This window comes from Bufo bufo, chromosome 4 (assembly GCF_905171765.1).
Source record: "Bufo bufo chromosome 4, aBufBuf1.1, whole genome shotgun sequence".
Classification (NCBI taxonomy): domain Eukaryota; kingdom Metazoa; phylum Chordata; class Amphibia; order Anura; family Bufonidae; genus Bufo; species Bufo bufo.
In genome coordinates, this window is record NC_053392.1 from 8,864,812 (window position 1) to 8,891,281 (window position 26,470).

The window sequence follows — 26,470 nt, forward strand, 5'->3', positions numbered from 1 at the left end:
CATTTCCCACATTCTAAACATGAATATGGCTTCTCTTCTGTGTGAGTTATCTCATGTCTAACAAGAGTTGATAGAGTGGCAAAACATTTCCCACATTCTGAACAAGAATATGGCTTCTCACATGAGTGAATTTTTTCATGGGCAACAAGCGTTGGTTTGTCTGCGAAACGTTTCCCACATTCTGAACAGAAGTATGGCTTCGAATCTATGTGAATTCTTCTGTGCATAAGAAGACCTGAGCGGGATGGAAACTGTTTTCCACATTCCCAGCATTGAAAACTTGTTTCCTCTTTCTGATTTGTACTTGTGGCACCAATCTGTGATTGGTCAGGAGAAGGTTCCTCACACTTAGCCGGATTATGTGACAGATCTGTATTATGAAGTCCAGGATCCACATTTCTGGTAATGAGGTTTTCTTGTGACGAGCACTGCATGAGATCTTCATCTTCTACTTTATCATTCTGTGATAACATGAAGTTTTCTTCTGAGTTCCTACTGAGATTTTCTGTGAGGATTAAAAGTGGATATTTGTGAAAAGACAAATTTATACCATTCATATTACTCTACAAACACACATAGGGGTCATTTATCAAACTGGAAAATGAAAGGAGGAATCCGATCAACTTTACACCAGTTTGATAAATGACCCCCATAGTTTTCTTTTCTTTTAGCCAGATCCAAAAGTGGACCCTGCAGGAAGATATCCTTCCTTTATAGTTTCCATTCTATAACATGTATCAGTGATAGTGTCCAGGACTCTTCTCTACACTCCGTGATCACTTTTATTACATAAGCCTAGACCTGATACAACTCAAAAATCTGATAAGGTTTCGATGCTTTTCTGGTAACCAGGACTATCCTCTACCAATATATTCAGCCCATCAATGCAACTTGGGCATCACTTTATAGTGTCCCTCCAAACTTACTGTCCCACCTGATCTGACATTGGGCATGAAGAGACACTCTTGCACACCGGGTGGTAAAGTTGCCAAGACAATTGTACAATAACCAGCAAGTAGTGGGCATGAGTCCCACTGTGATAAATAACACCCATACACAATATTCACTACATATTTAAGGGTTTCCTAACTCGTCAGGTGCCGTTATATTTTTTCATGAGCAGTATTCCTCTTCTCCAATAACAGAGAAACGGAACATAGTTTTATGAAAAGATGCTTCAGAATCATTATTTTAAGGGAACACGTCAGGAGTGGTGACCAGTCCTCCACCTGGAACAAGATAACATGCCATGAGGTCTGTATAGCCTAATGGCCACATAGGAACCAGATCTCATTACTTATTTAGGATGAAGTGGAACAGACAGAGTGAGGTCATCAATCAGAATCTGTAATAAAGGTTCCAGCACCTTGTTGGGTCCATTCCACAAAAAATTCAGAGTGTTCTATCTAACACAACTAACTATACTATGGAGGAATAAAGCATACTGCACACCAACACCCATCCCAACTGTGAAGCATGGTGGAGGGTTGTCATGATAGGAGCCTATTTTGCTGCCTCAGGGCCCAGACACCTAGGGATCATTGAGGGAACAATGGTTTCTAAGGTGTGTGAAAATAATTTACAGGAGAAGGTGTCCATGAGCTCAAGCTGAAGAGACACTGGCTTATGCAACATAATAATGACACAAAGCACACCAGTAATCACCTAAGGAATGGATAAAAAATTATAACTACCAGCAGGGCCGGTGCAAGGATTTTTGCCAACACAAGTAAATCTATATTTTGGCGCCCCCCCCCCCCCCCCCTTGAACTCCCCCTAACACTGTGTTAGGGGGTATAGTGTATATATGGGGTGTTATAGGACTGTATAGTGTATATATGGAGGATTGGTCCCGTCTGCAGCAGCTCCCCTTCTCCTTTGTGTGGTCCTGGTATCTTCTCTCTGATTCAGACAATCGCTGGTTTGAGGACCTTTCCCGCTGAGCCAATCACTGGCCTGACATGTGACACAGCTACGTCCACTGATTGGCTGAGGTCCTCAAACTTGTCGGGAGCCCAGAGAGAAGATACCAGGACCACATAGAGGAGAACAGGAGCTGTGGCTGACGCTGACTGACCTAGACCTGGAAGCAAAAAAGATATAGCCATGCACAATTTCAGGTGGACACTTTATAGTCTTTGCCCATAGGACATACATGTAAATGACTTTATAACAATTCAGAAGTCATCCCCATGGGATTCAACTGCTACATACATGAGTCATGTCCATCCATGTACAGAAGAGAACTAATGTAAATCCCTTATATGTAAGCTGACAGAGTGCATTGGAGGGCACAGCCTGGTATATTGGATGCACACATAGTAATACACAATAGTACATTACGGTAACTTACCCTTCATGTTGCGCTGTTTGAACTGCGTCCGCTCCTCAGCCTGCAGGTCCGTCTGTAGCTGCTGCTGTAGACCGGCACTCTGCGCAGGCGCAGCTTGCTCTTTTATGAGGGGCGCAACAGAGACTCTCTCTGTCCCAGGTCTTTCTAATAAGATTCCACCCCCCCCCCCCCGACTGTGTTACCGTGCTGCCGCTCTGTGAGCGAGGGACGGGGCGGCACGGCACACACGCAGGCTGGGGAGGGCGGGCGGCGGCGCAACTTCGCAAGTGATTTATTTTAAAAAAAAAGTTTCATTTTTACGTCCCGGCGCCCCCCCCCCCTTCCTTCTCTGCGCCCTAAGGCAGCCGATTGGTCTGCCTTATTATAACGCCGGGCCGGACTACCAGTAATTTGATTTTCCAAAAACCCAAGACAGCACCATAGAGAAAAATGGATCCCCCCCCGAAGTTGGGCAGGAAGCCTCAGAGCAATTAAAAAGGGAACACCCACATCCTCCTTCAGGGTTGATTCCAGAATAGATCAGTAGGAGCCGTACAAGTGCAATTCATATACCTTCTTTCTTCCATTTTTTTAAATTCTTTATCAAAGACAGAAACAATTGTCATCAACCACAAGCGCCAGGGAGGGAAAAATCTAATTACCGGTAAATATACTTATCATTTTTCCCTTCACCTATGACAGCACCATAGAGAGACCGAATAGCAGAGGAATAAAACACCCCCCGGGAGGGACAGCGCTTAAAAAGTATTCTATACTAAGAAGATCCAGGAGTAAGTAGAAGGCACCTTAGGCTAACAAGAGGTCCAAACTAAAAAAGTCAATCAAGAAACATCCTAAAACCCAGGAACTTTTAAAAACTAGACATTAGACTTTAAACCAGTCATAATCTTATAAAAGAAATCCCACATAGGTTCCTCAATAAGTGCTTATATAAATAATCATAACAGATTTAACAAACCATGGGGGGGGGGGAGCCTACCGCTGATCTGCCAAGACGCGTCTCGCTGAGCTCTCCAGCTCTCAAAGCTTAATCCTTGGCCATCGGTGGATTAACACAGCCCAGACCCTGCCGAATCACTCACAGAACCAGTGGGCCTCCCAACACACCCTTCGCGACCCTCCGATCTTTCCATCTGGAGGAAATTCGCAACTTGGTGGACTGAGGCCTTCCCGGCAAGCGTGGCCTCCGGTCTTTCTCTAGACTACCGCGCTTCACAGGCACCCCTTCAAGACTCTGCAGGACTGGAGCCAACTGAACATTCTTGCAACCTCTCCGGTGAGATAAGGGTTCTCCCGCCTAATACCGGGCCGCGGCCTACAGCAGAGTCGCACCTGATCGGAAGTTGCGGTCGCGCGGAGAAATCAGCAGTTGGGGCCATTCTCACAACTAGCTATCGGCTGGAAACCGCATTTAAGAAGGCTGTTGTGCTTTTTCTCACTAAAGGTACCAGACCACATAACCCCCCCCCCCCCCCGCCACTGCACCCCTCTTCTTCCCCTCTGTTCTCATTAAGAGTTATGCTCTAATTTTTTTGGACCAACGAAAGGGTCTATTTCTACAACCTACCAATTAAGTACAACAACAAGGGACGCACTATGTATATTAAGGGACTCTGGCCCAATTTTTTAAAAGTGTTTGTTCTGGCACTCACAATCAGCTATTATAAATAACCTACTACACCACTGCAATGTGATTCTTTTACTATTACTTCAATGAGACTTAACTATTTTTGCTGAAATACCTACTTTATCATGGTGAAAATAGGCCAAGCTGTTTCTAAAGACAACAGTGACTCCCAAAAACCTAAATGTTCAGCGTGGAGATATGGATAAATACATAAAAAAGAAAAACTAACTCTTCTACTCAAAAACTGAGCACACCGTCTAAAGCCTCTCTCCCAGTAGCCCAAGTGGACACTGGAGATGATGACTCAGACAGCGAGACGGACAGCCCATCACTCCAAGATTCCCTTCCAATTTCTTGCTCCTTCTTGCAAAAATCCCTGGAAAAAACACTGGCCAAAGCGCTAGATCCTGTTTTAAGGGATTTACAAGATATAAAGCAAGAAATAAAACATATTGGCATCCGCGTGGAACAACTTGAAAACTCACATACGGCCATATGCACCTTCAGCACTGCCGTTACTTAAAGTATGTCTACTTGTCAAAACCTTCTTAACGTTGCTTTTGAGGCTCTAGAAGACCAAGAGAACAGAGGCCGCAGAAATAACCTACGAATAAAGGGCCTTCCAGAAACCGTAGCTGCTAAATCATCAAACTTAGTGGTAAATTGTCTCTCACCCTTCCCTATCCCTTCCCAATTTCCCCCCATACCCCTTTTAATGGCCAGATATCGCATTTGCATATGTATCAAATCGTTTTTTTTACACAATAAAAGCACACAGAGCTATGGGGACTGGGTATTGCAGATGTGCTAGCGGCCATCTAGCAACCCATGTCCTCAGCTCTATACCCAAAATCCCGGTGACAGGTTCCCTTTAAGATGCACTTAGCTGACTTAACAGCTCTACGTATAGAACTGAAAAATGTGCTTAATCTGTGCTCAGCCAAAGCCTATCTATATGCGAAGTATAAACATTATGCCCACAGAGACAAACCAACTAGATTTATGCTAGCCCAGATTAAGAACAGGAAAAATAAATCATACATTTCGGACCTTAAAGACTCTTCCGACAACTCCCTGTATAAAACAGAAGAAATAGCACGAGAATTCAGCAATTTTTATACCCAACTATATAACTTACGATCCTCTCAAGATGGAGACACATCACAACTTAAAGAATTGATATCCAACTTCTTATGCTCCTTAACACTACCTGAAATAACAGGCCAGTCCCAAGATCTCTGCTCTTCTATTACACAACGAGAAATCAGAGACACCATTGTGAAAACTCCTAAGACTAAATGCCCCGGCCCAGACGGTCTATCCTCCTTTTACTATAACACATTTCAGGCCCGTTTGATCCCATACCGGAGTAAACTGTTCAACGACGCGTTGAAAGGAACCTCTTTCCATAAACATCAGCCCAAATATCTATAATACATAAAGACGGAAGGACCCGGCTCTATGTAATAATTACTGACCAACCTCTCTTCTTAACACTGACTTGAAACTTTTTGAAAAAATTATAGCAAATAGATTGCAGAATATCCTTCCCCCTCTCATTGCCCCTGATCAAGTCGGATTCATGCCTAATAGAGAGGGAAAAGACAACATCTATAGGATTTTACAACAGATCCAATTTGCCAAACTCACAGCCAAACCTTTGATACTGCTCAGCACTGACGCCGAAAAGGCATTCGACAGGGTTGATATGGACTACTTGCAGTCCTCACTGTCTGGCTTCGGTATTCCGCCCATGTTTATTGCGGCAATATTTTCAATGTACAAAGAACCTACGGCTAGAGTGATGGTAAATGACTTCCTATCGCCTGTGTTCTGTATCTCCAACGGTACCTGACAGGGATGCCCACTATGCCCCCTACTTTTTGTGTTTTGATGACGGAGACCCTGCTGCAAAAAAATCTGACAGGACTCCCGTATACATGGGATTAGCTGTGCAGATAGAGAGCACAAGGCTGCAGCATATGCAGGTGACCTGCTATTACTAATATCTAACCCGTCAGACTCACTCCCCATTATAGAACAACTATTCCAGGACTTTGGCAGGATCTCCAACTTTAAAGTAAATATGAGCAAATCCCAGGTATTAAATATCCCTCTTCCCAGCCATCAATCCTCTTTACTCTCCGATACATCCCCCTTCGACTGGTCACAACCCCATATTAAATTCATCGGCATAAAGATTCCTCCGAACCCTTCACAAGAATACAAAATGAACTTTCCCTCGTTACTGCAGGAAATTTCTAAAATACTGTAATCTTGGCCAACCCCTTCTATGTCTTGGCTAGGCCGCAAAAACATTGCTAAAGGCCTCATTTGGCCAAAAATTACATACTTACTACAGGCATTGCCTATACATATTCCCAATTCCTTTCACACAATGGTCAACAAGACCCTCTATAAATATGTCTGGATCTCTAAAAAAAACACGTATTAAATACTCAACGCTTCAACTTCTACGACATCTCAGAGGTATTGATCTCCCTACCCCATACATATTTACCCAATCAGTCCCCCTCAATAGGATAATTGACTGGATCAGGATACCTCCTCAAAAATTACAGATCCCTAAAGAGGAAGACATTCTACAATTCCCACTTAGACAGATAGTCCTTTAAAAAAAAAAAAAAAAAAAAAAAAAGAAAGAACACACCCCTCCCTAAAGTCAGCAATATCCTGACCTCAGAAACTTGGAGAATCTGGAATCTTGATGAGATGCACTCACAATGCAACCCCTTTCCATCTCCACTGATGCAAATCAGAGAGATTTCCAAAACCACTGATGCCACATACAACAATACCCTACCGAAAGAGATCCAACTCAACAAGACCGAAGTTGACTCTTTATTGCTTCAAGATACATTCCCTTCGTATGAAGCACTGACCAGACAGCTACAGTGTCCCTCATTATCTCTATTACTCTATAACAAACTTAATATCTCTTCTAAACAGCTCATACGTGTAGGAAACCTTAAAAGTTCACTGACCAAATTTGAATCTCTCCTCGTTCAACAGAAACTGCCTAAGAAGGCGAAATCAACTCTTAATAGGGAACTACTATCTCCATCAGTAGACATAACACATTTCTTCATTTAGGCTTGACAATCGGACTTGGGTCGGAAATTCCTACCTGAGGAACTTCATAGGCTCTTCCTCGCACCTAAACAATCCCCCAAATGTGTAAGAATGCAAGAAAATGGCTACAAGATACTAACCAGATGGCACCTTACCCTAGTATTACTAAATAAATACAATCCTAACTATGACCCCTGCTGTTGGAGGTGCAACCAACATGCAGGAACGTACTTCCCCCTGCTCTGGTCTTGCCCTCTTATAAAATCATACTGGTCCTCAGAGTTGGACCAAATCAACCAACTCACCGGATTAACCCTCCCTCTCACTCCAGAAATTTGCTTCCTTCATCTCTTCCCCAGTAAAATACTCTAATACTAATGAGACAACTTCTTGCCGCAGCTAGAATTTTAGCCCCCACGTTCTGGAAATCACGTTCACTTCTGACCCCAGCACAATGGACGGAGAAGGTGGATTCCTTATTCAGATTAGAAGAATTGGTTAGCTGGGAAAATAAGTCTCATCCTGTATACAAATCCATCTGGAACACCTGGGCTCACCATAGACACTTCCCCTATTAACGCACCCATCTCCATACCATTCATAAAGATTTATTCACCCCCACACCCTCGCATGCCTCAACTTCTTAACATAAACTCTAGCATCGAATTGTACTCAACACGGCTTCTTATATGTACAATAACCACAGTTGTCACTCCATTGTCCTCACATAGACCACTTAGACGTTAATGTCTGAGGACTACACTCCCCCCCCCCCCTCCCCATTATCTCTCTTTTCTTTCCGCAAGACTAATTGTGACATATATAGCTACATCTTTATCTATATGAGTGGACTTTATGTGACCTGTACTGAAGTATATGGAAACTATGTCAGTTTGATAACTTATGAAGTCTTATCATTGTTATATAATTATCTACACCTTTAATTTATACATGATATGTCTAAATTTAATACTGATGTATTGTTTATACTATTGATAAAACTAATAAGAAGAGTTTTGAAAAAAAATACAAAATTTTAGAAAGGTACTTATCTTGACACAGGATGATCAAAACTGAAGATGCCTACTGAACCACCACTGATTCCTTTGGTGCAGATTATATTGCAAAACAAATGTTTAGATCCAAGATCTGCTGGAGGCCCCTCTGTTTTCTGTTGCATCTATTAGAAGCACTTCAGATGCCAAAATCTGCAATTTTCCTTGCAATCTGGCAACCATGATGGAACCTTACTGTGGCATCCATCCTTCTGGAGGTGCCCATGGATCTGCTGCAAGAGATCTAAAGAGCCACTTGGATCCTTCAGACCTCCTAGGGTCCACACCACCAGAACTACCGCACGAAGTACCCCAGCAGACAACCGCCGACCCTCCAGGGACTCAGTGGGACTTCCAGATTGGCAGCAAGTATTTATAGGGTTTTGCTGGTGTGCCATACCTCATGTAGGCCACTCAGACTATATAGTTCAGCCCATCTGCTTACTCCCAATCAGGAGCCTTATAGGGCTTTGTTTTTGCGCCATATCTCCTGTAGGACATCCAACAATATAGTCCAGTTCATAATTTTACTCCCAACCAGGAGGCTGCTAAGGGCTATGCTGGTATGCCATACTTCCTGTGGACCTTAAAAGTGAACAAAGTGAAAGTCATAAGCAAATAATATCCTATCTGCAACATGTCTCAGCCGGTCTGGATTCTCTGACTGTAACCGCACAGGTATTGCAGCAACCAGCAGCTCTTGGGGCTCTTTAACACGAGCAGATCCCATGCATGGAATCCACTGCGTGAAAGAGTGCCAAGCCCCATTCCGGACAGCAGAGACACGGAGCATTAACACGAGTTTGATGGGGCTTCAGTGCAGCTTTTCCCTGACCTTTCATGGATCACTTTACAAAAACAAAGACACCTACAGCCTCTCTCCTGACATCGCTACATTACCACCAAATTGCCTACAGATTGGGCTTTCCATTTGCCCTATCAGCACGCCACCAGGGCAAACTGGTAACTCTCCATTCTTTTTCCAATCTGCAACCCTTCTGTGAAACCTTGAAGTCCCTGTTCCTGCTATGTCAGACTGGGAGGTTGATCCTCCTATGCCACCACAGCTCCGGGTGTGGACCCAGGTCGCACGGGACTGAGTACAGGATCATCCTCATCCCCACGGATCTACTCATCTCCTGGGCACCGTCCTTCTGATTAAACTCTTCTACAATCTGTACAGAGAGAAGTATCATGCTCTGGAGCTACCACTCTCCCATGAATATCATTTGGCAGCTATCATGAGCGCCTTGTCTACTATTGTTTTGTTTTTCTTGCTAATTAGCTAGTTACCCCATTGTTACCTTTCACGTCTTTATTATTCGTGCGGGCTAGGCCGAGTACAAGCCAGCCCCTATAGGTTTTCTTGTTTTTGTTCCTGCTCTTTCTGTAGCCTTTGTCGGTCGTCTGACACAGTGACCCCAACGGAGGCTCTACTCGTTGCCTCTAGCAGGGATGCATATCATATCCCTGGGAATTATATTGCCTCTGTTAGTTTTAGGTCTGTTTCTTGTCTTGTTCTGTACTGTCTACCCCCTTTTGTTTCCATTTATCACTTTAGCCTCTATATACGCTTAGGACACTGCCCTTCAGGGCTCTGACCTCCATAACAGACAGGAACTCACCCAGCTGGTCATCAGATGGTGAGGAGATGGGACCTTATTTTGCATCTATTGGTGAGCTGTATTTCTCCTTGATGCTATCCTTCTCCATTCCAATATGGTGCAGTGTGTAACCATGAATGTTAAGGGACTCAACTCCAATGCAAAGAGGAGACTTTTGCTTTTGCTTGCGGCTCACCAATACCCTACTGCATACTCAGCTACCCATTCCCGTCGGAAGGCCAAAGTGGCGATACTAATATCAGCCCATTGTCCCATCAAGATAGAATCTTCAGTACCAGACCCTCAGAGGGGCTACATTATCTTGAGGGGTAGCCTCTCTGGTCAACCAATTACACTCTGCAATTTGTATCCACCAAACACCTATAAGACCTATTTTGTGAATAAAGTACTCAGCAAGGTCTTTAGGGGTTCTGATTCATTAGTACTGTTAGGGGGATACTTCAACATTACTTTTTATGATTCTATGGACAGATTGACTTTACCTGGTAGATCTCCCTATCCGACACAGCAGCGACTCTCTAGGGACTTTCGCAGGCTGATTAGATGATGTACGATTTATGACAACCACCCTACCGACAGGTCCTTTTCATTTTATTCTGCTCCCCACAAAACACATACCAGACTCAACTATTGTTTTGGAACCATTTCCACCCTGTGAGTATTGAAGGGGGCTGTTTTGGGACTGCTCACTTGGTCTGATCATGCCCCAGTGGCGGTCCTACAGGATGCTGGCTCGGGATACACTTGCCAATGTAATTGGCGTCTTAACGATACCCTTCTTAAACGACAGTTACTCAGGGGTGAACTGCGTACCCACCTACAATACTACTTCGAGCTCAACAGGGGATCAGTTAACGATGTCCGCTGCCTTTGGGAAGTGCATAAAGAGGTAATGCGGGACCATTGCATTGCCCTGGGCACTAGGCTAAAGAGGGATTCGGCAGCCACTGCTAAGTCTCTGAGATCACACCTACGTTGTCTAGAAGCGATGATGAGTGCTCATCTCACACACTGTACCCTTAAAGGTATAGTTGATACCCGTACCCAACTACATAAGATTGCCTTAGGCAAAGTTGATAAACTAATGCTATATACCCAGCAAAGGTATTATGCCTGGGGGAATAAGCCTCATTCCCTATTAGCTCCGAAACCGCCCCCCACAGTCTAGTCCATATGATATCAAAGGACATGACGGAAAGGTCTACTATGACCCCAAGGAGATATGGGCGCGATTCTCTACTTATTACACTGTTCTTTATAGTCTACCTAGTGATCTTCCTGCAGGTGAAGGGCCCAGAGAGAGTTTATTGCAGGCATACCTGACCTTGTGTAACCTGCCTACTCTGTCGGCAGAAGATATTATTGCGCTCAATAGGACTATTACTGTGGAGGAGATAGAGGAGGTCATTGACCATCTACCTGAAGTCTCCAGGTCCCGACGGCTTTGCCTATAGGTACTACAGGACCTTTGAATCGGAACTGATGCCCCATATGTCAAGTCTCTTTAACCGGTTCTGTTCAGGTGACCCAGTGCCCACTTCTATGTCCCTCCTACTATCTTATGTTAATCCTGAAACCTGGAAAAGACACTCTGGAATGTCAAGACTATAGACCTATTGTATTACTAAATTCTGACCTTAAGATTTTTACTAAAATATTAGCTTCTCGATTGAACATTTTCCTCCCATAGTTAATCAACAAAGATGAAGTTGGTTTTGTTCCATGCAGGCAGGGAAGCGATAATACACAAAGGAACGTCGACTTATTAGATGTGATTAGTCGCTCGGGGAAGGAGGCCTTGCTACTTAGCTTGGAAGCTGAAAAAACATTCGACCGCTTACGCTGGTCGTTTCGATTTGCTGCTTTGAAAGCATATGGTCTTTCTGGCCCTTTTATTCAGGCCATCAGGGGCTTGTACTCCTCCCCCAAACAATATGCATTAAAAATAGGACAAGACAGGGGTGCCCCCTATCCCCCTTATTGTTAGCATTGTGTATCGAACCACTAGTGGCAAAAATCAAAGCTTGCCCAGACATTCGAGGTGTCATGGCCAGAGACAAAGAATTCAAATTATCTTTGTATGCGGATGATTTCCTGCTTACTCTAACTAAGCTCCACACCTCCCTCCCAAACCTCCACTTCATACTGCAAGAGTTTGGGATTTTGTCAGGATATAAGGTCTATACTCATAAGACTTATGCCCCCCCCCCCCCTCTTAATATTCACCATGTGGCCCTCAGTATTCTTCAGGCTAACTTTCCCTTCAATTGGAAAGCGGACTGTTTGCGATATCTGGGTATTAACCTTACCCCCATTATATGGATCTTAACTAAAGTAATTTTCCTCCCATATATAGAGAGAGATTAGAGATCTTCTCACCAAATGGAATACTCCCCCTATATCCTTCTTAGGTTGCATTGCGGTGATGAACATGACGATTCTTCCGAAGATCCTGTGTTTGAGACCCTACCCATCCCTATTCCTCTAAGAGACCTCAAGTCGATCCAGTCACAGCTCTTAAGATTCATTTGGGCCGAAAAATGACGCAGGATACCTAGATCAGTACTCTTGACTGGCAGATCTCAAGGCAGTTTGGGAGTCCCTGACCTAGTTAAATACTACTGGGCAGCCCAGTTGCATAGATTGACGGCATGGGCCTCCTTACAGTCTTATTCTATTTGGATGCAAATCAATAGGCTCTGGTTGGCTCCCATACACCCCAATTCCCTGCTATGGTCAAACCCCTATAGTCTGCCTTCCCCTAGGGAAAGCCTAGGTCCCATGTCCTGTACTAGATATGGCGGGTCTGCAGCGGTAGATACCCTCTGGCCTCCCGACATTCCTCCATGGCTTCTTTCCTATACCATCCCCTGCTCCCAGCTAGTATCACCACGTCTGTGACAAGGCCGTGGTTTCAACAGAATGTCTTTCACTATGCGGACATAGTTGACCCGTTCAAGGGAATTATTATCCTTCTCTGTTCTTCAGGCTAAATACAATCTTCCCTCCCTGACTAATTATTCCTATGTTAAAATCAGACATTTTGCCCAGTCTGTTTTTTTCTGGGTTAATTGTCTCCCCCCCGATGGATTTTAAACGTCTCTGTAGAAAAGGAACATACGTGAAGGGACTAATATCTAATATTTACGCCGTACCGATAGATCCTGTCCCAGAACGGGTCATTAGACATTCCTATATAGTTCACTGGGAGGAATATTTCGGAAGGACCCTGCCTGATGCAACCTGGAGTCTCATGTGGGATATCCCGGGGAACACTTCATCATCTGGGATTATCCTCTTATTCGCCCCTTCTGGTCTAGAGTCCACACTCTCCTAGGTGATCTCTATGGATGCAGTGTGCCTCCTGACCACGTAACCTTCCAACTAAATATTACACCTACGCCTATAAGAAAACATTTGCTTAAATTGCTAGTACAGGTGCTGACAGCGGCCCGTCGGCTTATTGCTCGTTTTTTGAAACGCCCCGACTCCCAGAAGATCTCTGATCTCGACGCCAGGGTGTCAGAGGTTAGAACAATGGAGTATATGACAGCTTTATTACAGGATAGGGGGGATTTATTTCCAACTAGTTGGGAAGCATGGGACACTTATTGTATTACCAGACAACTATGAGGCGGGCTTTATATAGAATAGCCCCCCCACCTTACGTCCACGTCTTTTTATTTATTTACTATTAGTTATGTCTTTTTGAGATGCCATAAAAGATCATATATATTTCATTGGAATATTTTTGATCGATATATTCTTAGGACCTTCTTCTTTATGTTGTGATACTGTTGACATTCATCCTTTTATTAATGACTGAACACGACAAGAAGTTTGGATATCAATTAGCCTTTACTGATTTTGATCTTCGATGCTTTATGTAGGTTATTCCAGCAAAGTGAATTGTACATCTTGTCTTGCTCATATCTCTCCATGTTTCATGTAAAATCCGAAACTATTTTTCTCTTTCTATATTTATATAAAAATATTAAAAAAACAAAAACAAAGTGTGAGTTGGCTGGTAAGGACACACCTACCTCTCTGGATGCCCTAATAATTCTGGCCACCTGGAAAGACATGTAGTTCTTGGAATGTGCCAAGCAGATGGGTCAAAAGAGAGGATCCTTTCAACTGCCACCAAAATTCAAAAACCATAATCTTCTCCTTCATCAGCTTCCGTTCCCAAACCCATGCAGGTGGGCAGAGTAAGGCGTTCAGATGAAAATTCTAACCACAGACCTACCAATAGACTGTGCCTGTACTGTGGTGGCAGTGGTGACTTTGTCTGCATCTGTCCTAAAAAGCAGGAAAACTCCAGAGCCCAGGGCCAGTTGGAGAGGCGCCCCTAGGTGAAGATCAGTCCTTGCCACAGCCATCTTTGCCAGTGACTTTGTCCTATGATGGTGCTCGGTTCACCGGGTCAGCCCTCCTTGATTCTGGTTCGGCAGGTATCTTCCTGCAATAGCACGTGGCGGACCAGTATTACTTACCTGTTTGACATCCTTTTTTTTTTACAATTTGATCAGGGTTCGCCGAGGAGACGAATGGAAAACAGTTTTTAGTACTTGAGATGGCTGCTACGAATATTTAAAGATGCACTTCGGTTTAAGTAATGTGTCAGCCGTATTTCACAGATTCCTCAATGATATTTTCAGAGACCTTCTGTACGTATATATTGGCGTACATTCTTTTGTCACCTTCATGTTTCTTCTTCTTCATGTCCCCCCAAAGACATGTGAATGCTGCTTCAGAACCGACTTTACGCAAAATTTTAAAAACTTACTCTTAAGAAATCTTCCCTTCCAATCCTTGGTCCACTACCCCTTCGAAAAAGCAGCACGCAAAACGCGCGTCGGAGAGCGGACTGGTGGTGCTTGTATTTTGTTGTGGACTATCTTGCGCTCAGTATTATTATGTAGCACTGCTTGGCTTTTCAGTAAGTTCCATAGTTTTATGGGCTTTTACTCGTTGATACTGTATAAGATGGTTTGATACGTATATATTTTGAGGTTTCCAGCGTGCCATAATAACGGTGCCAGATACATCCCTTGTTTTGCACAGGTTTATATTTACCTTTTATTCTGTGCAGCCTATCAATTTTGTAGCTGTTATTGGTCACAGTGCTTATTTCTATCGCTGACCGCATGTTTGCACTTTATCCAATAGTCCACCAATCATGCACCACCAGCCCTATTGCTTTTAATATTTATTTTAATATTGTGTTCTGCCAATCATGTAAATTATAGTGATTACAATAAAATGATGAATTGATTGATTATACCTTGTGTTGGTATATTATTTTATGTGACATAATGAGGATCCATATATTTCTTTTGGTGTTGGTAATTTGATTATATATACAGGTTCTTCTCAAAAAATTAGCATATTGTGATAAAGTTCATTATTTTCTGTAATGTACTGATAAACATTAGACTTTCATATATTTTAGATTCATTACACACAACTGAAGTAGTTCAAGCCTTTTCTTGTTTTAATATTGATGATTTTGGCATACAGCTCACGAAAACCCCAAATTCCTATCTCAAAAAATTAGCATATTTCATCCGACCAATAAAAGAAAAGTGTTTTTAATACAAAAAAAGTCAACCTTCAAATAATTAAGTTCAGTTCTGCCCTCAATACTTGGTCGGGAATCCTTTCGCAGAAATGACTGCTTCAATGTGGCGTGGCATGGAGGCAATCAGCCTGTGGCACTGCTGAGGTGTTATGGAGGCCCAGGATGCTTCGATAGTGGCCTTAAGCTCATCCAGAGTGTTGGGTCTTGCGTCTCTCAACTTTCTCTTCCCAATATCCCACAGATTCTCTATGGGGTTCAGGTCAGGAGAGTTGGCAGGCCAATTGAGCACAGTAATACCATGGTCAGTAAACCATTTACCAGTGGTTTTGGCACTGTGAGCAGGTGCCAGGTCGTGCTGAAAAATGACATCTTCATCTCCATAAAGCTTTTCAGCAGATGGAAGCATTAAGTGCTCCAAAATCTCCTGATAGCTAGCTGCATTGACCCTGCCCTTGATAAAACACAGTGGACCAACACCAGCAGCTGACATGGCACCCCAGACCATCACTGACTGTGGGTACTTGACACTGGACTTCAGGCATTTTGGCATTTCCCTCTCCCCAGTCTTCCTCCAGACTCTGGCACCTTGATTTCCGAATGACATGCAAAATTTGCTTTCATCCGAAAAAAGTACTTTGGACCACTGAGCAACAGTCCAGTGCTGCTTCTCTGTAGCCCAGGTCAGGCGTTTCTGGTTCAAAAGTGGCTTGACCTGGGGAATGCGGCACCTGTAGCCCATTTCCTGCACACGCCTGTACACGGTGGCTCTGGAGGTTTCTACTCCAGACTCAGTCCACTGCTTCCGCAGGTCCCCCAAGGTCTGGAATCGGTCCTTCTCCACAATCTTCCTCAGGGTCCGGTCACCTCTTCTCGTTGTGCAGCGTTTTCTGCCACACTTTTTCCTTCCCACAGACTTCCCACTGAGGTGCCTTGATACAGCACTCTGGGAACAGCCTATTCGTTCAGAAATTTCTTTCTGTGTCTTACCCTCTTGCTTGAGGGTGTCAATGATGGCCTTCTGGACAGCAGTCAGGTCGGCAGTCTTACCCATGATTGCGGTTTTGAGTAATGAACCAGGCTGGGAGTTTTTAAAAGCCTCAGGAATCTTTTGCAGGTGTTTAGAGTTAATTAGTTGATTCAGATGATTAGGTTAATAGCTCGTTTAGAGAACCTTTTCATGATATGCTAATTTTTTGAGATAGGAATTTTGGGTTTTCATGAGCTGTATGCCAAAATCATCAATATTAAAACAAGAAAAGGCTTGAACTACTTCAGTTGTGTGTAATGAATCTAAAATATATGAAAGTCTAATGTTTATCAGTACATTACAGAAAATAATGAACTTTATCACAATATGCTAATTTTTTTAGAAGAACCTGTATATGGGTTTAATACGTTTACATGGGAATTAGTTTTGGTGTTCCCTGGGTATTTAAGTCACCCTCTGCCAACATGGTGACCCCTGAGATTTCGTTCTCTGGTGACCAGTAAAGGTGTATCCAGTGCTCCTCCAGTTCTCCTGTGTTTATCCTGCATAAGTTCCTTTTGTTGTTCAGTCGTGTACCCTTCCTACCTGTGTTCCTGCACTTCCAGTTCTAGTTCTGTTTGGGCTTAAGTAAACCAGTCCTGCCAAGTAGCCAGCCTGCCCTGCTTATGTCTCCACCACTACCCTGACCGAAAGTGTTCCTGTGTATGACCTAATCTACATTAAAAGTGTGCTGCCTGGATCTAACAAAAAAATAAAAAATAATAATATAAGAAAACAAAACAGCATTCTAGTCTTGCTGTCTGTTCAGATTACAACTGCGGTTTTCATGCGTTTTCCATAACCGGAGCTCCCAGTACCTGCACCAGAATACCTGACCCCACTGGGTCAGCTGCCAGCTATACCAGGACAATCCCAGGAGGTATCAGCCTGGCCTGTGTCCCTGCAGCAAAGTCTAAATCCCTGTACAGAGGTTAATGGGTTAATATCAGGGGAGTGCCAGGATAATGCCATTAGGATTAGCTCCAAGTCAAACCAGTTTGTTGGCAGAGTGGGTCCACACCCACTGATCCATAACTAGCAGTGCTGATCAAAAGGAAAGATCATGGCAAGGACACTATCCTGGTGGGAGAGGAGACCTACTATCAGCTCATCGAGGGATCATATTACAATCTACATACAGAAATCTATGGGAATGGGCGGAGGAGCTGCTGGAGGATGAACAAGGAAGACCAACTTTTCTATCTCACCCCAGTACTGTATTCACAGCTACACCGCTCAGTACTGCTGTACAAGGGTCCTCCAGACTACTGCTGTTTCTGAGGGTGTGCTACAGAGAGTTTTTGGGAGTAGCATTTAATCTAAGACAAGAGTTTTTAGGAGTTAGCTGAACTTGGTAACAGATTTTAGCGTAAAGGTCCCTTTACACTGGACAATATTACAGCAGATAGTTGGGAAGGACAATCTGCTGATCGCTAGCGGAGGAGACTTGCAGCAATCCCCTCCAAAATATGGGAAGGAACGATTGCTAATGCAATCACTCTTCCCCATAAGAACTCATTGACTGCCGGCAAGAGATCACGTTTACACGGCACGATCTGCTGCTGGTAAACGATCATTTTGGCGTACGCGCAAACGATCCAATTACCCCATGAATGAGTGTTCCACTCATTTATCAGAAGTACATTTACACCTCCCAATCATTGCTAACGAGCATGAATATGAACGCTTGTTAGCAATCCGTGCGATTTTCGTCCCATGTAAAGAACCCTTAAGACAATGTCAACAGGTTAGGACTATGAATCCTAAAGAGTAGTGACCTAATAGAAGCCAATTTTCACATCCATCAGGATGTGGCACATCACAATTCCTGCAGGCGGGCTTAGAAGATCTCTTGTGGACTTCGTCCTAACAGCTATGAGCTCCTGCTTACCAACTCCAGCCAGTAGAAGACTTCAGCTTAAATATTCCCCCAAGCAAGAAGCAGATGGAAAAGGGAAGGGTTCTGCTACTGGTGGAGGAGGGCATAAAAGATCGGAAAAACAAGTGAAGTTTAGTAAATGTAAATAAATAAATATAAATAATGACTGGACCACTGTGCTGTGACTCGTACTTAGAGGAGGCATTTCTAGATGAATAATAGCAGTCCAGGTAAATAAGAAACCCCCAAAACAGGGCAAATATGAGCCCAGAACCAGGATGGCTGCAAGGATAAGGCCGTTCCTCCAGCCAGGTTGGTCATTCGTTATTCATTTATGCTCGTCATCGCTGCTTATGTGTCAGTACCAGGCGTTAGTGGTACCTTTTTATGCTAATTGGTCTCTTGACTTTGCACAGGTCTTTTGTTCAATCCCCTTGAGGTATTCCTTGGTGCATCATATATGCAGCGGTGACTATGTGCAACTATTATTCATTGATTATTCATTGACACATGTACTGGCTTGGAGGTATTTTATCCACACTCCTCTGCAATCCACTACTGGGTTTTATTCATTGTGTATGTCTGCATATTTGTTCAATAAAGATTTATATTGTCATTATCCGCGGGTTTGTTTTTGCTTTTGTAGGAGGTTTACGGTCGATCACCGTGCGGTGTATATTTGCTGGTTTCAGCTTTTGTTGGTATATAAAGGATAAGGCCCACCCTGAACTGCGCATGCACTCGCTTCCAGTCCATGCACAGAGTCTACAGATTGTACTGGTCTATCATATGGCCACCAGAGGAAATCACTGTCTCCAGAAAACATGCAGAACACTGAGGGAGCCTAACTCAGATTACCATCAAAGATGCCAGTGCTCCCATATATGTACCAGATGATGGCTTCTGTGCCAACACCACCGCAACCCTAGTGACTATCAATATTGTCACCACCTCAACATCTGAACGGTGTATGGGTCAAGCTCTGACACATGTACAGGAAATCTACAACACCAGAGAACACAACACTAATGGACACCATGTCTATAGAATGATCCAGGCATAAGCACGGATATACCACAATTACCAGAGACCAATCAAAGATGACCACCATGCCTATAGTCTGATCCGCACATTTGCTGAAATTCCTGGGAAGAAATCCAGAATGGCTCCAGCATCACTGAGCAGTACAGGTAATAGTGAAGGTAGAGGCTGATCAAGAGCAAACACCTCTCTGCCCCAGGGGCAGACACCTCTCCGCCACACCGGGAAGACAATATAAAACACAATGGGGAAAAAAGCTATGGCACTATAGCGCTCATTTTTCTGTTAGCTCTTAATGTCTCCAGTACAAACCAAGCAGTAGGAGCAGTAACTCCGACCCTAATGTATGAGCGGCGTGCAGGATGTCCAGGAGAAGAGCAGCAGCCGGTAACCAAGTTCTATCTGCAGTCAGTTTCTGCAAGGTGTTGTCCCATTTATTAGATAGAATCATTATGACCTGTAAATGAACACCGACCTGAGAGACTTAGCCGTTGTCTGCCAGGGTCGTCTCGGGATTCTGATTTATTGCTGATCTGAGTGTGGCCACGCCAAGGTCCGGAATACCAGATAAACACCATACACGCAGTGACTTACAGACTGCAGGAGCTGGCGACATTCCACTAAGAGGTGAAGATCACTGGTTAAACTATATAAAAGCTGGAACTTTTCAGCTACTGGTCAAAGTCCATCTACAGAAAACGGCGCTCTCCATCAAGACCGACTGCTTCTGCTGAAAAGGGCTTCACAGAAGATGTGTCTGTCCGATGATGTTATATCAGTCAGTGATGTAAGTTTTCTATTCTTTGTGTACATATATGGGTATACTATTACTGTTTTATATATTAAATTAATATAAAAATTAATTTTAATTGTAGTTTTCACCCTAATTTGAAGTGTAGCTGCAGTAAAGAGTCTCTATAAAGAGGATCCAAACCTGAAGTTTTGTTCTGCAAAACACCTGAAGAAACCTCCCAATTCCCTTCCTCCATTCATGATTCCATACCTGTGGTCACATGGACTGGAATGTCCTCCTCCACCTCACTCTTACACGGGGGATCGCCCATCATCCGCTCTTCTTCATCCTCCACTTTAATATCAGTCAGATCTTCTCCCCGATTTGTCATCTGTAACAATTCAGGACAATACAGCAGACAGGTGGGAAATCTAACAGATCCACATAAGAGACCCCCACAATCTATGACCCCTCTATGGCTGCAGGACCCCCCTATATAGATGTGTATAGGGCTCAGCTCCATCTACCTGATGGTTCTCTGGGAGCTTCTCCTCTGGACAGTCCTGGGAATACAGAGGACGGGGACATCTCTCGGGGGGATTTTCTGTAGGAAACACACAGGGACAGGATAGATTGAGTATATGTGATGATGAGATGATGGGAGTAGTATCCAGGTGACCCATGACAGCCCCCTTCTTACCCTGCTGATCGCCCCATAAATCCGACTCCTCTTCTGCTTCTTCTTTAACCTCAGCCTTAATATCCATCAGATTTTCACCCTAAAGAAGAGAAATGTAAAATGGTCTTTGGCTCAATCCCTTTCTGGTCAGATTCTGGGGAGACTTCAGCTCCATCTACCTGATGGTTCTCTGGGAGCTTCTCCTCTGGACAGTCCTGGGAATACAGAGGACAGGGACATCTCTCGGGGGGACTTCCTTCTACGAGTCCATCTGTAGGAAACACACAGGGACAGGAGAGATTATTACATGTGATGATGAGATGATGGGAGTAGTATCCAGGTGACCCATGACAGCCCCCTCCCCCTTACACTGCTGATCGCCCCATAAATCCGTCTCCTCTTCTGCTTCATCTTTAACCTCAGCCTTAATATCCATCAGATTTTCATCCTAAAGAGGAGAAATGTAAAAGGGTTAATTACGCTTACCGTCTGTATCGACCGGCTCTATAAAAATCTCACATGACCTAATCTCTCAGATGAACACCGTAAAAAAAAAAAACTGTGCTAAATAAACCATTTTTTGTCACCTTACATCACAAAAAGTGTAATAGCAAGCGATCAAAAAGTCACACGCACCCCAAAATAGTGCCAATAAAACCGTCATCTCATCCCGCAAAAATCATACCCTACCCAAGGTAATCGCCCAAAAACTGAAAAAATTATGGCTCTCAGACTATGGAAACACTAAAACATGATTTTTTTTGCTTCAAAGATGAAATCATGGTGTAAAACTTACATAAATAAAAAAAAAGTATACATATTAGGTATCGCCGCGTCCGTGACAACCTGGTCTATAAAAATATCACAAGATCTAACCTGTCAGATGAATGTTGTAAATAACAAAAAATAAAAACGTGCCAAAACAGCTATTTCTTGTTACCTTGCCTCACAAAAAGTGTAATATAGAGCAACCAAAAATCATATGTACCCTAAACTAGTACCAACAATGCTGCCATCCTTTCCAGTAGTTTCTAAAATGGGGTCACTTTTTTGGAGTTTCTACTCTAGGGGTGCATCAGGGGGGCTTCAAATGGGACATGGGGTCAAAAAAAACAGTCCAGCAAAATCTGCCTTCCAAAAACCGTATGGCATTCCTTTCCTTCTGCGCCCTGCCGTGTGCCGGTACAGCGGTTTACGACCACATATGGGGTGTTTCTGTAAACTACAGAATCGGAGCCATAAATATTGAGTTTGGTTTGGCTGTTAACCCTTGCTTTGTAACTGGAAAAAATGGGATTAAAATGGAAAATCTGCCAAAAAAGTTAAAATTTTGAAATTGTATCTCTATTTTCCATGAATTCTTGTGGAACACCTAAAGGGTAAACAACGTTTGTAAAATCCGTTTTGAATAACGTGAGGGGTGTAGTTTATAGAATGGGGTCATTTTGGGGTGGTTTCTATTGTGTAAGTCTCGCAAAGTGACTTCAGACCTGAACTGGTCCCTAAAAATTGGGTTTTTGAAAATTTCTGAAAAATTTCAAGATTTGCTTCTAAACTTCTAAGCCTTGTAAAATCCCCAAAAAATAAAAGATCATTCCCAAAATGATCCAAACATGAAGTAGACATATGGGGAATGTAAATTAATAACTATTTTTGGAGGTATTACTATGTATTATAGAAGTAGAGAAATTGAAACTTGGAAATTTGCAATTTTTTACAAATTTTTTGTAAATTTGATATTGTTTTATAAATAAAAATTTATTTTTTCGACTTCATTTTACCAGTGTCATGAAGTACAATATGTGACGAAAAAACTCTCTCAGAACGGCCTGGATAAGTCAAAGAGTTTTAAAGTTATCACCACTAAAAGTGACACTGGTCAGATTTGCAAAAAATGGCCTGGTCCTTAAGGTGAAATAAGGCTGTGTCCTAAAGGGGTTAAGCAGAGGGAGCAGAATTTTTCTACTGGTTTGTTTCTTTGATTCGCAAACAGGTCTATGACTGGGGTACCCCATTTTTTATATCTTATCGAACATATCGGGGTCTAGTGACCATTCTCCCTCTTTTAAATTTTCTCTGCTGAGATAGCCCGCTACTATCTTTTTCTTGCCTTTGAGATGGACGGCCGTTAAAGAATTCAGGTTCTTTTCTGCCCAGCGAAAAATCTTCCCCTCCTTGCCGGTTTAAATAGGCAACCGCGGTGGAGTTGTCGGACAGAATTTTTACATGTTGGGATTTTACGGTTGACTGGAGAGAGAGGAGTGTTTTGAAGACTGCCATCAACTCTCTTAGATTTGAGGATGCTTCTGCCATTTTTTTGAATCCAAACACCTTTAATTACCTGATCTTTGGTGTGGCCTCCCCATCCGTGACTCCTGGTGTCGGTAGTAATAATGACCTGATTTGTGTGTCGCCAAAATACTCCTGACTGAAGATTTTTTCTTACTTCCCACCACAGGAGAGACTGCTTTACATTTAAAGGAACTTCTATTCTCTTGTCTACAGTATTGTGACTTCCAGCCCAGTTCTTCAGGAGAAACTACTCTAGTGGCCTTGTGTGGTGTTGTCCCACCGCACTGCTGGAATTATGGAAGTCAAATGGCCTAAAAAAGTGTCAGGATGTCTCTGATGGATACTGTTCTGGACTCGCAAAACAGAGAGACCTTTTGAGATAAAGAAATCAGTTTTTTTAGAGGGAGAAAAAGACATAAGATTGTGAGAGTCTAACCTGACCCCCAAAAATATTTTCTCTCTGTTGGGAACTCGGTCTGACTTTATCTTTGTTTATTAACCAGCCCAATTCCAGCAACTTCTGTTGAACCATCCGTAGATGTAACTGGAGAATTTGAAGGGACGGAGCTGCAATCAAAAAATCTTCCAGATAGGGAACAATTAAGATACATTGAAGGTGAAAGTAACTTTTTACTTCGGCCATGATCTTTGAAAAAATTCTGGGGGCTGAGGACAACCCGAAGGGAAGGAGCTGAAACTGAAAGTGACGCTTCTCTCCCTTCAGAAATATCGCTAGTCTGAGAAATTTCTGATAGCTTTTCTGAATTGGGGCATGGTAATATGCATCAGAAAGGTTGAGAGTTACCATGTAGGAGTCTTGAGTCTGGAGATTTACTGTTGACCTGATTGTCTCCATTTTGAACTTTTCGTAGGCTATGCTCTTGTTCAACCTTTTCAGATTTATTATTACCCTGTAAGAGTTGTTTAGTTTTCAAATTAAAAAGATCAGAGAATAAAACCCTGTTCCCCCTGATCTTTTGGTACCGGGAATTATAACTTGTTTTTGTAGCAGCAACAATATCTCAGATTCCAGAGCCTGCTATTTTCTAGTCGACTCAAAGGCTTGTTGCTGCTGTAGAAATCTCGGGGAGGAGTAGCGAACTCTAGTTTGTAACCTTCGCTTATGGTCTTTCTTAACCAAGGGGAGGTAGAAATGTTTTCCCAGGCCGAGGCAAATCCTTTTAATCTGCCTCCTTCCTGAAATTTGGCGTCATTGTGAAGACTTTGCAGTGGTTTCTAGGGTGAACAAAAACCCTTTCCCCTTTCCTCTTAAGGGTTGCCATATTCCAGAGCCGTCTATCCTCCTTTGATCTGATCTAGTCCTTTTTTTGGCCCCGAAAGGACAGTCTCTGTTGGAAAGATTTTGAGTCTGAAGGAAAGCCTTTTTTCCTGTCTGATGCCTTATCCAAAATGTCATCTAAGGCTGAACCAAACAACTTATTCCCCCTCACACGGAATGGAGCATAGACGACTCTTCGAGCCAGCATCCCCAGACCAGGATCTGAGCCATATAACTCTACGTGTGGCATTTGATAAGGCCGCGGATCTAGCCGAGAGCCTTACAAGATCCGCCGAGGCATCTGACAAAAAATTTGAGGCCTGCTTCAAAATAGGGATAGAGGCTAGAATCTCTTCTCTGGGGTACCTGCCGCCAGGTGTTCCTCCAATTGGGTTAACCAGACCGATAATGATCTGGAGGTACAAGTAGCCGCTATACTAGGCCTCAGCATAGCCGCGTTTGAGAACCCCCTCACATTTCTTATCCAGCGGATCTTTTAAGAGGCCATATCTTCAAAAGGTAAGGAAGTCCTGTTTTTATATGCGGGCAACCGCGGCGTCGATTTTGGGAACTTTATCCCATGAGGAGGAGTCTGATTCTGCAAAGGGGTATTTTCTTTTTAAGGCATTCGGAATTGTATTTCATTTTTCTGGATCCTTCCATTCTTTAGCGATCAACATTTTATTGTTATTCTGGACCAGGAAGACTTTCCTTTTCTTTTCACCCAATCCTTGAAACATTTTATCCTGAACTCATTAAAGGGGTTGTCCGGGTTCAGAGCTGAACCCGGACATACCTCCATTTTAACCCAGGCAGCCCACCTCACTTGAACATTGGAGCAGTTCATGCTCCGATGCTCTTTTTCCCGGTGATGAACCGGGCTCTCTATGGGGCTGCCGGGAAGTCCGGCGACGCTACCGGCACTGATGGGTGGGCTGTAGCGCTGCTCTAGCCAGTAAAACGGCTAGGGCAGCGCTTAAGCACGCCCAGCAGAGCCGGTGACGTCACCGAACACACTGCCGGGAGGAGGCTTCCGTGTTATTGTAAACAAAAGAGCCCTTGCCCTTCGCGATCTAGCGCAGGGCAAGGGAGCGCATCAGAAAATGAGATGCTCCGATGCTAACATCAGGTGGGCTGTCTGGGTGAAAATATGGGTATGTCCGGGTTCAGCTCTGAACCCGGACGACCCCTTTAAGATTCTTTTATGTCCTCAATCTTCATAGTAGCTCTTATTGTTTTTAATAATTTTTCTGTATCTTCAGGAATACAGAAAGGCTTTCATGATTCGTCCTCAGAAGATTCGGAACCTGCCTGTGAGAATATTTTGGGTGGGATATTGTGCCGTCATGGTGAATTCATGAATTACTGGTAAGTCTAATTCCGGTTTTCCATTTCACCACCATGACGGCACACATGAGAGAACTACCAGATTACCAACATTAAGGGGGGGCTATGGTTTGTAAAACTTTCCTCCCGAAAGAAAGATCCGAGGATCTGGAAAGTCCAATCTATAGTGTCTTACAAAAGTATTCATACTAGACCATGTGGCTGTTCTGCATATTTGTTCCAGAGAAGCCCCTGCTCTTTCTGCTTTAGATGAGGAAATTGCCCTGGTAGAATGGGCTCTAACTCCTACGGGGCAACTAATACCCTGAATTTTGTAACAATCTGAAATAGTCAGTCTGATCCATCTAGCGATGGTTGCTTTTGATACTGCTTTGCCCTTATTTTTTCCTCGGAATTGGATAAGTAAATTATCCACTTGGCGTAAATCTTTGGTGTTTTCCAGGTATTTGAGGACCGTTCTTCTGACATCCAGGTAGTGGAATTGCTCCTCCCCAGGATTTTTGGGGTTTGTGCAGAAGGAAGGTAATATTATTTCTTGGTTTCTATGGAAATCGGTTACTACCTTGGGTAAAAACCCTGGTTCTAGTCTGAGGGTTAGCCTATCTTCTTGTACAGTAGGTATGGTTCACGAATTGAAAGGGCCTAGATTTCCCTTAACCTCTTAGCTGATGATATGGCTATCAGGAAAGCTGTTTTCTGTGAAAGGTTCTTTAAAGTGATGTCTTCTAATGGTTCAAATGGAGCCCCTGTCAGTCCTTTAAAAACGGTATTTAAGTCCCAGGAAGGCACCCGGGGTCTGATTGAAGGTCTTAGTCTAGATGCGGATCTAATAAATCTCCTGATCCATCTATGACTG

The 26,470-nt window shown here is 43.4% G+C and overlaps 2 protein-coding genes across 2 annotated transcripts in view; one reads left to right on the plus strand and one right to left on the minus strand.

Moving 5' to 3' along the window:
* LOC120998324 (aspartic and glutamic acid-rich protein-like) overlaps positions 1-26,470 on the plus strand; it is a 2,513,920-nt gene that overhangs the window by 2,290,116 nt on the left and 197,334 nt on the right. The window lies entirely within an intron of this gene.
* LOC120998305 (gastrula zinc finger protein XlCGF26.1-like) overlaps positions 1-26,470 on the minus strand; it is a 4,064,644-nt gene that overhangs the window by 1,383,153 nt on the left and 2,655,021 nt on the right. Inside the window, exon 21 of the mRNA XM_040428955.1 lies at positions 21,066-21,144. Within this exon, the coding sequence (XP_040284889.1) occupies positions 21,066-21,144 (79 nt within the window). The remainder of the gene's footprint in view (positions 1-21,065; positions 21,145-26,470) is intronic.